Raw genomic sequence first — 17,626 nt, 5'->3', positions numbered from 1 at the left:
AGCAAGTATGTGTCTCACCATAGCATCGTAGTGTAGCGGCAACCTCGGGGGCGGAGCCTCCACGTATCTGCGGAGACGGGGACACGTGGGGTACTGCGCCAGGTTGAACTGCAGGTTTGTGCTGCGGAGCGCGCTCACTACTATGTCACTGTAAAGAGAAGGAGAAACCATAGGATATAGGTAAGTTATTATACAAATACATACACAATAATACCTGAAGATATAGGCAGAGATTACGTATAGTTTTAGATTGTAATTTCAAATTGTTTTGTAATAGGTGTAGCATATATGATAAGACCGTATCTCGCCGTTAAACATAATAATATGTTTGGTGAGTTTAATATGTAGGTACCTATTTAGTTTTAAGCTACTTTTAAATAAATACGCGTTTTGACATTAACTACATTTGCCTCATGTAATAGGGGGCGAGTCAAATACCTCACGTTACCGAACTCTGACTTTTATGTTTGATCGAACCCGGGACCTCGCGTTAAGCCGTAAGTTATAATGGAATCAAAATTCTTATTCTTATTACTCTTTCTTATCTTCACTTATAAGAAAGCAATGCAAGATTTGGCGCGTAGTTCATGGAGCATAAGAAGTATATAGTATAAGTAAATAGCGTTTTTTGGTGTCTGCCTGGCAAACCTTAGATTTAAATATCTATCAAAACTTCTTGTTTAGTGCGAAGTACGAAGTTTCAGATGAAAAACATTATAGATGACTTTAGTCTCAGCCTACTCGCCTTTGGAGCATTAAGGAAAGCGTTTTTATTTTTGTAAATAGGTATTTCTTCTTTCTTATGGTATTTTCCTCTTACCTGATAGCATTCTGCAGGTTATTCTCGGTGGCATTAGGGCGGAGGGCGCCCACAGGAGCCAGGGCCACCTTCACCTCAGGCCAGCCGTCACACTTGAGCTCGCCTGTCAGTTTGTCCGTCACGCACACCACGTTCAGGCGAGCGCGGAACCTGGAATACACCAGAATTTTCATGGTAGAAGTAAAGTCATAATGACGAGATCTTTAGAAGGTGGCTAGAATATGTTGGATAACTGATGTAGCTACATAATGATTTGGTGGAGGTAATCTTTGTAAAGTGAAAAAATAAAAATGGATTTTGGAATGTCAGTGATCAGCTGTCAAGAATTCCTTTTTTTTCAATTTTTCAGTTAAAAAAAGGAATTCTTAATAAATTTCCTACAGAAGCTACTAAGAAACCAAATTGGGTCGTTTTGAAGTCCCTGATAGTCTAACAGGTTGTAAAGAAACCAAATTTTTTGCGCATTATTTCGAATAGATTTTACAGGGCATTTTTGTCGTTTGCTTTGAAAAATGATTAGATGGTAACCGACTTCCAAAAAAGGAAAAAGTTTTCAATTTGACCATAAATTGTTTTTATAATATTTTCAGGCAAAGTCCCCAACCAGTATTCGTGGTGGACTCAAGGCCTAACCCATCCCTCAGTTGGTAGAAGACCCTTGCCCAGCAGTGGGACAGTAATGGGTTAAATAAAATATTTTCTATTCTAATGGTTAGACGAAGTTCCAAACTCCTCCAGCCACACATCAATACTGAATTGATTTGTGCTCAAAGGTAAATACTGGCTGTAATTTTCCATAAACTTGGCAATTACAGGAACAGTAAAAGCTTCTCACCTATTAACGTTGACTCTGTAATGCGACACCTCCACCTTCTCGCCGCGCTGACTGAAAGCCTTCAGCTGAAAGGCTGGCGTCGCCTCACAGTCACATGTGATCGTCTGGAAATATACAAATAATTACTTAGTAACCTCTTGTTATTTATGAAAACTTCGACAAATATCTTGGTATGAACAACAGACAAATTTTGCTTAAAGAACTTTCTGGGTTCTGTACCATTATTGACAGAACCAGACAGACAGCAAAACCTCTGTAATGCGGTTCCGTATTTACATTTTGGGTACGGAAAGAGTGGGGTTCGAAAGCCTTGCAGGGTGATTTTAATCTATACATATGTTGAAAGCACAAATTAAAAAACGATATTAGCTTCATTTAGCTCGTAAACTGTATTATGATAACTCAATGTATCCTCGCAGCTACACAGTACACAATACTTTTTAACCACGATATAAAAGCATGGGTAAACTTACTGTTTTTTTAATAACTACCTTTCCTAACAATCTAAGCCCAAAAAGCAGAAAAAATACCCTCAACAGACAAAAAATCACCATACTCTATCATACACATTTCTTTAACCTACGTTACCTAACTTTCCCATTACCAATAACTAACTAATCTATCTTATTATAAAACAATACACAAACATCCCTACGTTCTACCGATAAACACAGTTGAATGTCCGATAAAAGGGGTCTATGCCCTAACATAAGTAGACCTATTAACCAAACGAAAATAAGTGCATTTGAAAGAGAGAAATGGGTCCAGTTAAATTGGGTATTCTCTCCCAGACATGACGTATTGGGACAGTGTATTGCCGTATTTGGTGCATTCTGACAGAGGGGATATAGCTCAGTGGCAGAGCAATCGACTGCAGATCGATAGGTCCCCGGTTCAAATCCGGGTGTCCCCTGATGTAAACCTCTTTTTGTTGTTTAGTAAAAGTTTGTTTTGGTAATAACGGTAGATTTTTGCAATGTTTTGCTGGGAAAAGCTTAGTTTAAGGAGCCTTTAAGGATCAAATTAGTTGCTGCCCGCAACTTTGCCTGAGTGAAAGGTTCAGAGGTAATAGAGTCTAATGTTTTGACCTAGGTTATAAACTGTCTGTGTACCAAGTTCTATGTAGTCTTTTAAGTGTCATATCAAGTCATCAGTAATCTTAAAAGTAGAATAAAATAAAAAAGTTTCAATTGATATTTGTTACTTATTCACAAAAAATCTACTAGAAGGATTTTAATGACATATTATGGCACACATATAGTTAGTAATACGCACTAAAACATAGGGTAGTTTTTACATAGGAAAAGCTTTTCACGCGAACAAAATCGCGCACTGAAAGTAGTGTAATGTTAAAGTCTTAAAAGACTATTTTTATATTACGCATGGTCTTTAAAAGATAATTTAAATGGATCTTTTGCAGCCTCAATTAATTTAACCAACTAAATTGAACAAAGTGATCTTTGTAGAGCGATGCAATCCGTTTAACGCAATCATAACATCTTTAATCTAGTGGTTAAATTGAATTGTTCCGTGCGTGGAACGGATTGCACGCGGTTCAATGCGCTTAGTTTGATAAATATCTATCTGTTGGCCCTTTTAAGATATTTGTGTTTGATTGATTTCATTAGGAACAAAATAAATGCTTTTTAAAAGGATTACATAAGTCACTAGCGGACCCGACAGACGTTGTCCTGTCTACACGTCTTTAATTTGAAAATTTTAAACTTTTTTTAATAATCTAAATCATTCTCAGATCCCCTTGAACACACACAAAAAAATTCATCAAAATCGGTCCAGTCATTTAAGAGAAGTTCAGTGACATACACACTTACAGAAGAATTATATATAAAGAAGAGCAGCGAAGGAGTGGTTTTATTTAAGTTCACATCAAGTAGTTCACTCATTGCCATTTAATGGTGAATATTGCAAATAATTTTGGAGGTATATAAAAGCGAGTAACTTTATGTGGGAAGACTATCAAGAGACTTTAAAATGTCAGCAATGTTTTCTTCAAAATAACGCGCGGACTATAAACTAATTTTGTTCTAGGGCCTCGGACGATAAACTTATTTTGTTCTATCAAGATGAGAAAGATGAATGATAATACTATTTTAATTAGGACTACACAGAGTAGGTGTTAGTGCCCAGTGCCTATCAATGACAACGATGCCCGTAGCCATTAGGAGGGGCTGGCTTTACATCCATATTTTACTACAATCAGGACTACAAGCTTCCCACAAAAAAATAATTTCTGACCGCTTTGCCGAGTACCAGAAATGTCTATTTTACCGATTGTAATATTGACAGGGCTTCAAAACCAATACGTCTTACCTAACTTTGCAATATAGAGTATCAAAATAATTAAAGTGTTTACTTATATTAAATAAATACGATACTCACGACGTCATCCTTGGAGTCGCACTCACAGAACACATTGGAGATGCTGGGCGGGTGGCTGTCCAGAGCACGCACCAGCTCCACGCCTATGCCTTGCTGAAACAAGAAAATAATAACATTAGGTACCAATACATATACCTAAATAAAAAAATAACGATATTTACTGGGAGAGGCCTGACCAGCAGTGACCACTAGCGAGATAGAGTGAAAACTTGAATTACAATATAATTTTTTAAAATACAGAGTTTGATTAGAAATTATTATTATTTTTGTGACTTTCACCACGTTCGTAAAAAGATTTTAACGAGAAGAAAATTGACATTTTTTTATAGGTTTACCTATAAGATACGCTAACAAACACAAGTGTTAAGTCGTGGAACGGCTCTTAAACTATATACGAGTATAAAAGAATCATTGTCAACTTTACTCTCAATACCATTTCAATTTTATCGCCGCTGTTTTTAAGGCGCTAATGTGTGAATTGTTAGTTAAAGTTGTCACTATGTTAGATACTAATATAACGAAATAAGTAATCGGTTCGATTTCCATAAAGAACAAATGAACTACTTCTTAAATTATGTACAACCAGTTGCCGTTTATTTGTTTTCATGATCGATCGGAACTCACGAACCCCGGTCGCATTGAACTGACGCAGTGACCTCGTTAACACCTGCGCCGCCAAGGCTGGAAAAGCCTTAATTTGTAGTAAAAACAGTATCTATTCTACCCAATAGAGCAATTAACCCTATTGAAACATTCAAGTAACGTTTAAGGATTAAAGTAGAATGGTTATTTTATCAGCTTTCACATAAATTGCTGATCCGTTTAAGATAAACCTCGTATTGTAGTTTTATTGAGAGAGTTAACTGTTTTTGTACTATATTGGCAATCGAATATTTTCTCGGAAATGTACAGTAATAATAAGTATTTCAATAACTTTCTTGATAGTGTGTGAAGCTAAACAGTAATTTGGTTGCAATTGTCTTTTGAAAAACCTAAAAATTCAAAGGGTTTTGTTTAAAACTAGTTTACGAATATTATATGATTCTATTGTATATGTTACTGTAAAAGCCCGAACGGTGGTAAATCCTAAGAATTTCCGGTATAACCTAAGATTTACCAACTCGCAATGGTAAAAGTCCGAACAATTCTTTTATTTCGAACTTTTACATATATTCACTTGATGATGTCGAGATGTCGCCGGAGCCCCGCTTCGCGGGGCTCCTCCTTCTTGTTGGTTAAAAAAAAATAACCACGAAGGCTAAGGTGGGAGCTTCGCTTCGCTCGCTCCCACCTTAGCCTTCTAACCTAACCTACCCATGTCGCTTTGCCCAAAACTCCTTCTTTATAAGTATGTCACAGTATATAATTATACCGTGAAATAGTTATAAACATAGTTATGAAGGAGGATTTTTTTATATATCGTAACATAGTTTTTAAACTCTGGCTTGTTCGGACTTTTACCATTGAGAGTTGGTAAATCTTAGGTTTTACCGGAAAATCTTAGGATTTGCCACAGTTCGGGCTTTTACAGTAACATATATATTACATAAACTAAATCCGTCAATTGACTGTCATAACAGATTTATTGCACTGCTAGTGAAACGCACTCGCACGCACACGTCGCAATGTATTACGTCACGAACACTTACGAACATTCACGAAGTAATACGAAGCATCACGAAGTGTCACGAATACTCACGATGTTATAATGATTACTAACTATTTAACTAATTAATCCGCGTGGCTCCACTCGCTTAACATTATATTATTTAAGCTTTGTAGTGTATCCGAGTAACAACAGTCTGCAACGATCTCTGAGGTTACGAGGCTACGCTTGCCGAGGTTGTTCTATAGATGGGTGACCATCTTTCACATTTCGAGGTTCTCAGTGTTTCAAAAGACACGTTCATTTGTGCGTCCCAGCTGTCATTTTCTCATATAACTTAATAGAAATATTGTTAGAACCATTTGGCGATTAAAAAGAGTGGCCAGGAGTTTGTTGCCAGCTCTTCTCATTGGTTCTACCTTCCGAACTGGTGGTAATTTCCCTCTCTGTATCATTGACTATCATAAGTGTCAACAATAGTCAGCATTTGTATACAAGTCGCAGAAGTTCAAAATCGTAAAATGAAAAATTATTATTGAAAAAGAAAATGTGTCCTTTTTAAGGTTTCAAACTATCTTCGTAAAAAATTTCAATGTTGCGTTTAGTTTCCGAGACTGGCTCAGCCTAGTGGAAGAGTCACTAGAAATATTATTATAAATAGAAAATTGTAACTTTAGTTTAGCATAGTTTTTAAGAATTGGAATGTTATTGGTAAATAAACATTATTTTATTTTATTTATTAGTTGTTTAGGCTAAAGAAAAGACAGACAGACAGAATAACTTTCGCTTTTATAATATTAGTATTAATATCAGTAGATATTGATGTCGTGTTATAACGGCTTGTTATCCGTTTACGACGTGCTATGAAAGTATTTGATAATCGTATTGTATTCACTTTCTGTTGCTTTAAATAGATTTATTGTTTTTATATGTGATTGAATTTGACTGCTATTTTGGCGCGATCGGTTGTATATAAGACTACTGAGCATGGTGGTCTCGGGTTCGATTCCCGTGTCGGGCAAAATGAGTTTTTTTTTTCTAATTTACTCGTGTATTAGATTTGTAATGCCGTTGGTTCCCCTAACAATCTCTCACCGGTCGTATCGGTTATCCGTCCCACCGGGCTATGAGAGTGAAGGAATAGAGCGTGTACTTGTGTATTGTGCACACACTTGGACACTTTAAACAAAGTCCTGCAATATTGGTTAGTATTAATGAAACTGACCGCCGTAGTCGAATATTGGCTAAGACATAAGCAATTTATATTAAACACTTCCGTTAATGAGTGACTAACTGAATGGACAACGCACAGCCGAAACTACTGCGCGTTTTGGGTATGAAGATTCCTTAGGAAATTTAGAGGAGCTCTAAGAGAGGATTTTTGGAAATTCTCCCCCGAAGGAGGTGAAATTCCACACGGGCAAAGCTGGGGGCGGAAAACTGGTCTAAATTATGATATTATGTAGGTATTTCTCTTATAATTAAAATCTCATACAAACAATATCATCTCATTCAATAAAATATATTCAGTCAAAGACCACACAGGATTCTTGACGTCATCACGTGTGAAAGGGACAGCGCTATACAACAATAGTTCTATCTCTGTCATCATAACTATTTGGTCGCCGTGATCGATTTGGCATTGGCAATCAGTCTTAGTTCCTAATCGCTTGTCTATGGTTACGTCATACTTATGTTTGGCAGTGAAAGGTTTCCTTTGCCTTATGAGTAACTAGAGGCCGTCCGCGACTTCGTCCGCGTGGAAACCCTTCCCGTGTAAATCCCGATCCCTCGGGAACTCCGGGATAAAAAGTAGCCTATGTGTTATTCTGGGTCTTAAACTACGTATATATCAAAATTTCAACGTAATCAGTTCAATAGTATTTGCGTGAAAGAGTAACAAACATCTATACATACTATAATGTGAAAAGACTTTTTCCCCGACCTAATACATTCTCATAAATTTTCGCATTTAAAATAATATATTAGCAAGACAGTGAAGGTAACATTGCCAGCATATATTATTCTTTATGCGAAATTGTCAGTAAAAATTGGTTACAGATTAAATGTCGTCCTGGCCATAGCGGCTAGCGGCTAGTTTCATTGAAACCAGCCAACTGTGCCGGACTTTGTTTATAGTGTCCAAGTGTTAGCACAATACACAGGTACACTCTCTATTCCTTTACTCTCATAGTCTGGTGGGACGGATAAACCTCACACGACCAGTGAGAGAGAGGTCAAGCGTAGAACTGGGATGAAATACACAACAAAAACATAATTATTTTAATAAACAATAACCTAAAAAATAAACAGTTCAAAACTGCCAAGTCGGTGATTTCTATTTTTGTATCTGGCAACCCTAAGAGCTATAGTGTCGCGACATCACCAAGGTCTAGGTCGAACGAAAGGTCAAAATGTCGCACGATCATATTATTTCAGCGAATCACGCATGAATTTCAGCTAAGTGATTAACTAAGTAATGGTATTTATAGTTTTAATGAAATTATGTAGGTGTATGTTTTCAAAGGCGAACGGCAGGTTTATATGAAGAATTCGTACAGCTTATAAAATGTCATGTTTAGGTCTACTTTTTGTTTTAATTGGTAGCTAATATGATAGACAAGCTTATTTTAAAATTCTTATATTTTTAAAAGTTGGGAGGTAAAAGTTATGTCCATTTTTAGAAGCCCCGATAGTTCGCTAAATTGCTCAGATGCTGTCAAAACCACAATTCAAAACAACAGCAAATTGGCGGATTCGTAGACGTCAGACGAAAAGTGACGTCTCATGAGATTTTCTTTTTCTTTAGTTGTCAACAAATATAAGTCATGGACCAAAAATTATTATTTAAATAAACAAATACTTTCTAATTAATCCGGACTTCTAAAAATAATACTCCCAAATAAAAATAAGTGACTTAGTCCCCTTAATAAGTGGTACAAATTCTGTTACGAAACAACACAAACTTTAAGCTGTACGAAATCTGCCGATCTCCTTTGAATAGGTAGGTAATTGTATTGTGTGTCGTTTTTATTTGTCAATCTCAGTTTTACTAATGCTATCGTTTAATAAATGATTAAAACTAGTTCTACGTACAATACAATCAGTTGAAAAATTGTGCATCGCTCAGTAATTAATCAATCCAAAGAAGAGAAAATTATATAAATAAACCTATTGCACGCACTTTAAATTCTTCAAATTCTTTTTAATTTTCCAACTGACATAAGATGTCGGAAAATTCCCGCGTAAAATAATTTCCCCAAAACATTGTTAGACCAAAATAAAGAGCAGAGACAATGAAATTGCATTCATTGTTTCAATTACCGTAAATATTTTAAATATGTAAAGTGAATTCGGTCGTTATTCTACATAATAATTATTATTACGTCGCCGTCTGAGAATCTCAAGGTATTAATTATTTTGTAGACATCTTTATAATATTATGAAGATGTTAACTGTGTTTATTTTTTAAAAGTTAATCTCTGATAGTTCTAGGTGCCAGATCTGAATATTTATTAAAATACACGGTATGATTAAGGTATCAATTTTCTTAAAACATATCGTATCGTAGGGCAAAGATTTTCTGTGACATCGTAAACTATAACTATACTTTAGACGAGAATATACTAATGTACAAATTATAATAGTAAATTAAGCAAACTAATTAATAGAACACAAACTATCCGAACTAATGAAAAATCAAAATCAAAATCAAATCATTTATTCATTTAGGTCAAATATTGACACTTATGATAGTCGTTACAATTACTGAATCTACCACTAGCTCGGAAAGGGGGTAGAGCCTTATGAGAAGAGCTAGCGAGAAACTCACAGCCACTCTTTTCAATCGCCAAAAGTTTTACAATGTGGTTGATACAATAATTGATCATGCGAGGAGCTGCCAGAAATCTTTATGAAAACTTATTGAAAAATTTCAAGACTAATCCTTCCCCGATCCCGCTAATATAGTTTAGTTGTTTACCTGTCCTATTTACATATAGATTATCCAACTAAATTAGATAAGTAGTGATTAGTTATAGGCAAAAGCTTCCTAATTCTGAAAGTAGACAGAAAATCGCAGGAAAAATAAGCCCTAGATTATAGATAATTAGAATTTCAAAATGGCCGCTATAAATGACATGTCAAACAGATATGTCAGAAAGTATTCAAGACTTGTTGACTTGACATGTGTATACATAACTCCGAAAATAGAAACTTACATATGTAGGTATGCTGGTATGTACTGAAAATAAATAGAATTCAATATGAGTAATGGGAAATTAATCGTTTAAATATACGACAGGGCTTTATTTACAAAGTATTATAAATGAACATCGTGTAAGCTCTTATTAGTACTTATAATATTTTATCTCTAAGATGAGAAGAAATAATATAAAAACCCAGAAATTTATTTCATTCAGATAGACGAATACGCGAGCATTAGCAAGTTCGTAGTAGGACTAGATAATATCTATATTTTATAACCAAAATTAAAAACTTAAAGAAACTTAAACAAAAAATACATAGTAACGAATTGAGAACCTCCTTTTTAATGAAGTCGGTTAAAATGTTCGATCACGTGCAACAAAGTATCATATGTGCTGATACTCTCGAATTATCTCGCACGTGACTTCAAAATTTCAAAAGAGTAAAAAAGTTGCAATGCTGTTAAAATTAGTTTATTTACATCATCAAAATCATCTATTTTTAGTAATAAACATCATTATGTAGGTCATTCAAGTACGATTTATAAACAAGGTCATATCTAAAAGATGGTAGGTACCTAAAGAATCGTTTTAGTATTTTATGGGAGCATTCACCCCAGTTAGAGTCCAAATAAGTAAGTTGATCTTAGACTTTTGTGTGAACACCTATAGAGACATTATTTTTAACTAGCTGACTCGCGCAACTTCGCTTGCGTCACATAAGAGAGAATGGGTCAAAATTTTCCCCGTTTTTGTAACATTTTTAACTGTTACTCTGGTCCTTTTGGTCTTAGCGTGATGATATATAGCCTATAACGTTCCTCGATAATTCAAATCGGACCCGTAGTTCCTGAGATTAGCGCGTTCAAACAAACAAACAAACTGTTCAGCTTTATAATATTAGTATAGATTCGGAACTGTCGTTAACAGTTTAATTACTTGAAAACAATATGGTCCTTGTGAAATATAGGAGAGAGAGAGCTCGAAGGAGCATAGACTACTCTGTAGGGGATAGATAAAATCGAGAAAGGAAATCGCCTCAGCTTCACTGTGGTGTGGACTTATGGAGTTCTACATATTAATTAAGTTTGTGATAAGTGATAAGTCACTTAAAGAATAAAAGGTCCTTGTCTTTGGTCAAAGACGTTTTAAATGAAAACAACTTTTCTAAACTTGCACGGGTTATTTTCAAAATATAGGTTAACACTCATTATTTTAACATTGACAAGTGCATATTAAACACACAGTAAACACACAAAAATGACTGAAAACTGGGTGGTGAGAATAAAACCATAAAAACTAAAGTTATTTTTATTTCAAATCTCATCTAATATCAAATCAATTAGATTGCATTTTCTTATGTCTTTTTAAGCTTATTAGAAAATAATCTCCCCTTCAAACTAAATCATGAGTTGTCAATACTATTTTTAGTTTTAAAATCACCTCTGAGATGACGTTGATTGAACATAGACAAGTTTTTTATATGCATTATTTGTCGCTTCTGCCAATACCCTGTGGCGGTCGGGCGTGCTGGGTTACTTTGGCTAAATGCCAGCCTCTATTGTTCAACTAGATTATTTTATCTAGTAGCGAAATTCAGTGAGGTGAGATTGAAATTCTCCTATTTTGATTTTTGGAATATAAATGCTGGTTATCTTTGTGTTAGAGAGTAAATACAGAAATAGGTGAGTTTTCGAACCTGAGACTTTTGCATGGGAACTGAATACACTACTGACTGCCTCTGTGGCGCGGGCCATAGCGTATAGGAGATTTACGTGTGCTCATCTCGAGGTCTTGAAGAATAACGGGTCTTGGGTTTAAATCCCGGGTTCGGCAAAGTGCTATTGGTATATGTAGAAATATGTAAGACTAGCTGACCCGCGCAACTACGCTTGCGTCACATAAGAGAGAATGGGTCAGAATTTTCCTCGTTTTTGTAACACTTTTTACTGTTACTCTGCTCCTATTGGTAGTAGCGTGATGATATAACATAATAATATGTTGTTTTTTCTAAATATTCTCAAAATCCATACTAATATTATAAATGCGAAAGTAACTCTGTCTGTCTGTCTGTCTGTCTGTCTGTCTGTCTGTCTGTCTGTCTGCTACTTAATCACGCCTAAACTACTGAACCAATTGGCATGAAATTTGGTATGGAGATATTTTGATACCCGAAAAAGGACATAGGCTACTTTTTACTCCGGAAAAATGACGCATTTCCCGGGAAAATTCAGGTGGCGAATTAAGCGAATAATCAATATTATAATGACATTAAAATAACAAAATTCCGTTGTCATGGCAACTGTTTTAATGGCGGATATGCCTTAGCGCGACTTCGTTATATTAGGAGATATTTAAATAATTTTGAAATATTTTTCGTGAAAAAGAGGCATATTATATATCATCACGCTACGACCAATAGGAGCAGAGTAACAGTAAAAAGTGTTATAAAAACGTGGAAAATTCTCTGACTCATTCTCTCTTAAGCGAAGTTGCGCGGGTCAGCTAGTTGTTTATATCTCTTATAACGAAGTCGCGCTAAGGCATATCCGCCATTAAAACAGTTGCCATGACAACGGAATGTTGTTATTTCAATGTCATTATAATATTGAAATTTCCCGGGAAATGCGTCATTTTCCCGGGGTAAAAAGTAGCCTATGTCCTTTCTCGGGTATCAAAATATCTCCATACCAAATTTCATGCAAATTGGTTCAGTAGTTTAGGCGTGATTGAGTAGCAGACAGACAGACAGACAGACAGACAGACAGACAGACAGACAGACAGACAGACAGACAGACAGACAGAGTTACTTTCGCATTTATAATATTAGTATGGATTATTCTCAGTAGTTGCCCGGAGTTTGGTAACGTACCCGGTATATGGCAATAGGCTCGCCCCGCCCGATTACATGGAAATAACATTGTAAATGGATAAACAAAGTTATATTTCATACACCTGTGCTTAAATCTTGGGGTGCAACAGGCGTGATTTTATATGTCAATATAATCTATATCCAATAATCGGAAAATTATTGAAGTATTTTAACAAATGCCTATTTTTTTTACTTTTACTTACATACATATGTACATAAAATCACGCGTTTTTCCTTTTATGACTAGTTATAAACAAAACTACTAGAAATAACACACATTTAAAGGTATTGTACTTTGTTCCTTTGCCTTGAACATAGACGACATAATGGAAGCCATCTTGAATGGTTAAGGCGGGAAACAACAGTGTAACAGCCTGTCATTACATTATACGCCATTAAATCTTATACCTTGTTACGTAAACTACTTAGTTATGTAGTAAACAAGATACAAGACTAATTGAAGAATATTCCTGAAAGATTTTTAAGACTTCATGGCAGATTTTTTCACGAGATTTTTATTGCTAAGAGTGAAAAATCACCCACAACCTGTTTTGTGTTGATCGATTGAGGCACACCAATAATGAAATATGACCGTTATTTTTATAATTTTGCTGTCATTTTATCTAGCAGATAGGTTATCTGGCACTCACTTAAAGGCTGTAAACCTCTCCTGAAAGGACGTTTCAGCGTATTGTTCAACTTTAATAATATCATTTCAATTTGAGACAATTTCGAACAAGTTTGAGAACATTTTGGTATAGATGTTTCAGTTATGGAAGGCACATTTTTTTTATTTCAAGATTGTAACTAATAATATGCATGCATATTATTATGATGAACGTTACACTCTATTTAATTCAATAATAACATAGACAAGCAAACTAATTAAAAGTTTATTTTTAAACATCGAGTGAAAGTAATTGAGAACGGATCACGCCGGCCGCAGATCCGCGTTCTAAATTTAAAATCTCCCGCCAATCGACCTACATTGCCGCCTTTTCTGAGGGACGAGCGTTTTGACAGTTTTTAATAGTTGCATAGGACATAGGAAAGTTGTAAAATGCCAATGTCTAAAAATATTTTGTCGCTTGCATGTTTTTAATATACTTTCTGTCTTACATTATCGTTTTTATTCAGGGCTTTAGGTATACATTGCAGTTAAATGTATCTTCCCAAATTCTTTTTCTTGAGCAAGACACTCAATTTTAATTGAATAGATAGTATATTATGTCATGACGACGCGGGAAAATAATATCAGTTGTTTTTAATTGCTCGATAATTTGTTAGTTTGTAAATCTGGCAATTACTTAAAACAACACAGCAAATTATTTGTTTTCAATATTTATTTATTACAGTTTAAAGAATTCACAAAAAAATGCTATCGCGTTTTACAAACAAAGTTTTCCGGTCAAAGATTTTTATAGTTTACACATTCATTTACTAGATGTCGCTAGTAGCATAACTTACTGCTATATTTTTACTGGGCAAATATAATAATTGTTTTTTATAGTTTAAAATAATAAAACCGTTGATATCTGTTATTTTATAATGTGTTAGTCGTGTGGACACGAATTATTTTCAAAGACAATCCTTAAATTGTAGTGCTTAGTAACCGGCGGCGGTCCTGTATGACAAGATGTATGGATGTGAATGAAGCAAAGAAAGTTTGTAAAGATCGTACCAAGTGACGTTCTCTGGTCTTCGCCATTTTAAGTATGTGTGTACAATCTTAATTTAGTTGTAATCCTAGAGGTTATACCTTGAGTCCACCTGAGTCCACCACGCTGGCCAAGTGCGGGTTGTTGTGAACTGTTCTATTCGTTTGCGTACCGTCAAGAACTGTTCTAAAGAACTTTCAGGCATGTAAGGTTGCATCACGATTTCTTTCGTCATCCGGGTAATAAATGATAAATGATATTATTTACGTTAAAAATCCAATTGATATGAGATTGTTTTGTCTACGCAAGAAACAATAGAATATACGTTCAAAAGTTTACTAATAATTGTAAATAAAGAAAGTAATTAACAAGATGATCTAACAATGATCGATTTGTAGTTGATATAACATCGTGATCGAAACAAGAATTGTACGCATCAACGCACAATACATCAATATGTATTCATGTGAATGACTTGGAAGCTATTCTTTGATAGTTATTGATAATGCGAAATTACTTTTATTAGGAACTGATTAGGTGATACAGAAATAGCAGACAAACAGCCCTTTTATTCATAAACACACTATAAACCTATTTTAGTTAAAAAGCTACCATGATGTTTTCTCTTTTCATTTCGCTAAGGAGTGAAAGAAACAAAACACTTTATAAGCCTTTCATAACTTTATATATAAGAGGGTAGGACTCTTATATTTTACTTAAATATTATAAAATTGTAAAGTTTGTTTGTTTGGTTAAACGCGTTAATCTCGGAAACTACTGGTGCAAATAGAAAAATCTTTAACTGTTAGATAGCCTATTTATTACGTGCTCACGACGCTTTCGTCGGCAAATGTCGACATAAATATATAGCGTCGTGAGCACGTTATAATTTGTTGAGTATATCCGACTGTGGCGGTCAAATGGTTAAGAAAGGCTTTAGGCTATATGATGTTATATAGCCCTTGGTGATATGTACGATCTACCACGGGAAATCTTTTCACCAGAACGAAGTTGAGGGTCTGTTTTCTACTCTCGTCAAACTAAACTGCTAAAGCGATTTTCTTAAAGTCAAAAAGGAGATAGATGTAGTACTAGATAAACGTAAGCTCTTTTACAGTTATATATTTTTATATTTTCCGAATTATACGCAAGCAGAACGAATCTACAATAGTATATAAATCATGGTTATTATCCCGTTATACCTGACTTTACATTATATTTAATAACAATGTACTATTATTTCACATAACACAAAGCATATAATAATAATATGATCTCATCAATTGTGTATCAAATATACGCATATAAGGAAGAAACATATATTTTATGCGTTTCCTAAAGTACATTATATATTATTATATATAAGCAACTGCCTCTACGGTGCAGTCAGTAGTGTGTATATCTGCTGATCTCGATGTGTTTGGTTCGATCCCCGGGTCGGACAAAAGTACTATTGATCATTTTCATTAATCTTCGGGTATAACAGGGGTGCTATTATATATTAGGTCGGGGGAAAAGTCTTTTCGCATTATAGTATGTATGAACTTGTAATAAAATCTTTTCTTTACACAAAAAAGCTCTATATTTGGGTACCTCAGGAGCTCATCCTAATGAACCCTGTACTCATTTGTGATTTTCGAAGCCAAAGAGATTTTATTACAAGTTCATACATACTATAAAGCGAAAAGACTTTTCCCCGACCGCGACCCCTTGATAGAGAAATAAACGCGGAATATGCTGTCGTGACATTGCCTACATGTATAGGCAGCACATTCCGCGAATATATATGTTTAGTAATCAATCAGTACTATTGATTAACACTAATAGCTAAAACTACGTTATTAACGATTTTTTACCACTTAACTGCTTTGTTGGGCCCAGCGGTAGTGTATTACTAGATTCCGGGTTCGACTTCCGAGTTGAGTAAAGTATGGTTGAATATCGCCAATAACGGCTGACATTCTAAAACGGTATATTAAAAATACTTACAAATGTTGATGTCCCGAGGACTTTAACAAATACAAACAACAAACTCAAAGTCCAACCAATTCAGAACAGCTATTAATATTTCTAGATCCCACTAATTAGTTTCGTATGGGAATCGAATCTACAACCTCCCGATGCAGGACTAAATGTCGTCATATAGTTTTTTTTTGTTAAAGACAACGCACTAAGAATTGCTCTTGTGTCACGGGGACTTTTACAAATATACAAACAACGGACACAAAGTACAACGAGACCCGAAACATTTTTTTGTGGATCGCACAAATGATTTTTCCGCGTGGGAATCGAACCCACGACCTCCCGACGCAAGTGGTAGCGGCGTGGAGACCTAAACCACTGCGCCACGGAGGCAGTTTAAACCTCACATCTTTCAATAGGTTTACATATAAATAATTACAACATCTATGTTTCCCCGTCAATCTAATTCATGTAATCAAGAACAAGTGGCGCCATTTACAGACTAAACAAAAATTAACTGAGGAAATGTAGAACATAATGTTATTGAGGTTTCTATTTCGTAAAACGACAGGGTTTTGGATTCAAGTCCTCGACACACCCCTAGAGCTAATTCAGATCTTTGCAGTCTTTAATTGCAGTCTTAGGATGCTAAGTAATATTATATCGCTGGTTATTGGCAGCTCCTCGCATTATCAATTATTGTATCAACCATATTGTAAATCTTTTGACGATTGAAAAGAGTGGCCGTGAGTTTCTTGCTAGCTCTTCTCACAAGGCTCTACCCCTTTTCCCAGCTAGTGGTAGATTCAGTAATTGTAACGACTATCATAAATATCAATATTGGCTTAAATTAATAAATTACTTGATTTTATTGTCCTGTCCTTTTTCTTGTCCCTTCGATACTCAACCATTTTAATGTCCAAGCGACTACCGCCATTCATTTGCGCCTTGTGTACGAAGGGCCTAAAGAGCTGATCTACGACCTAATTTTTTATGATAAATCCATCAAATAGGGATGTTCTATGAACAAAAAAAAAAACATTTTTTAAGCAATTGCACTTAAAAGCCATAGAACAATTATTTTTCAAAAGCTAAAAAGCAAGCTAAAAAGCAAAGCAACAGTTTAAAGGGCGACATCTCGATTATTTAGATCAATATTTCTCTCCCAATGTCTTAAAAGAATAAATTCTGCAACAAGAAGTATTTAGATAATAATGTAACCCACATAATATGTGTTACTAAGTCATGAGAAGCCACAGATTACGAAC

The 17,626-nt window shown here is 35.0% G+C and overlaps 1 protein-coding gene and 1 non-coding gene across 10 annotated transcripts in view; one reads left to right on the top strand and one right to left on the bottom strand.

The window, feature by feature from the left end:
- The window catches only part of LOC142984291 (uncharacterized), a 74,851-nt gene that overhangs the window by 16,739 nt on the left and 40,486 nt on the right, over nucleotides 1-17,626 (bottom strand). For all 9 annotated transcript variants that reach the window (XR_012960144.1, XR_012960143.1, XM_076131779.1 and 6 more), the window contains exons 3-6: nucleotides 4,056-4,148; nucleotides 1,656-1,759; nucleotides 821-970; nucleotides 19-148 (exon numbers count right to left, since the gene is read on the bottom strand). Coding sequence is in view for 7 of the 9 variants with exons in the window: in XM_076131779.1 (XP_075987894.1) it covers nucleotides 19-148; nucleotides 821-970; nucleotides 1,656-1,759; nucleotides 4,056-4,148 (477 nt within the window). In the remaining 2 variants the exon portion in view is untranslated. The remainder of the gene's footprint in view (nucleotides 1-18; nucleotides 149-820; nucleotides 971-1,655; nucleotides 1,760-4,055; nucleotides 4,149-17,626) is intronic.
- Nucleotides 2,497-2,568, top strand: TRNAC-GCA (transfer RNA cysteine (anticodon GCA)). Its single transcript has one exon. It is a non-coding gene; the product is annotated as a tRNA-Cys (tRNA).

This window comes from Anticarsia gemmatalis, chromosome 26 (assembly GCF_050436995.1).
Source record: "Anticarsia gemmatalis isolate Benzon Research Colony breed Stoneville strain chromosome 26, ilAntGemm2 primary, whole genome shotgun sequence".
NCBI lineage: Eukaryota > Metazoa > Arthropoda > Insecta > Lepidoptera > Erebidae > Anticarsia > Anticarsia gemmatalis.
Note: the sequence above shows the minus strand (reverse complement) of the source record. Positions and strands in the feature narration are given on the sequence as shown.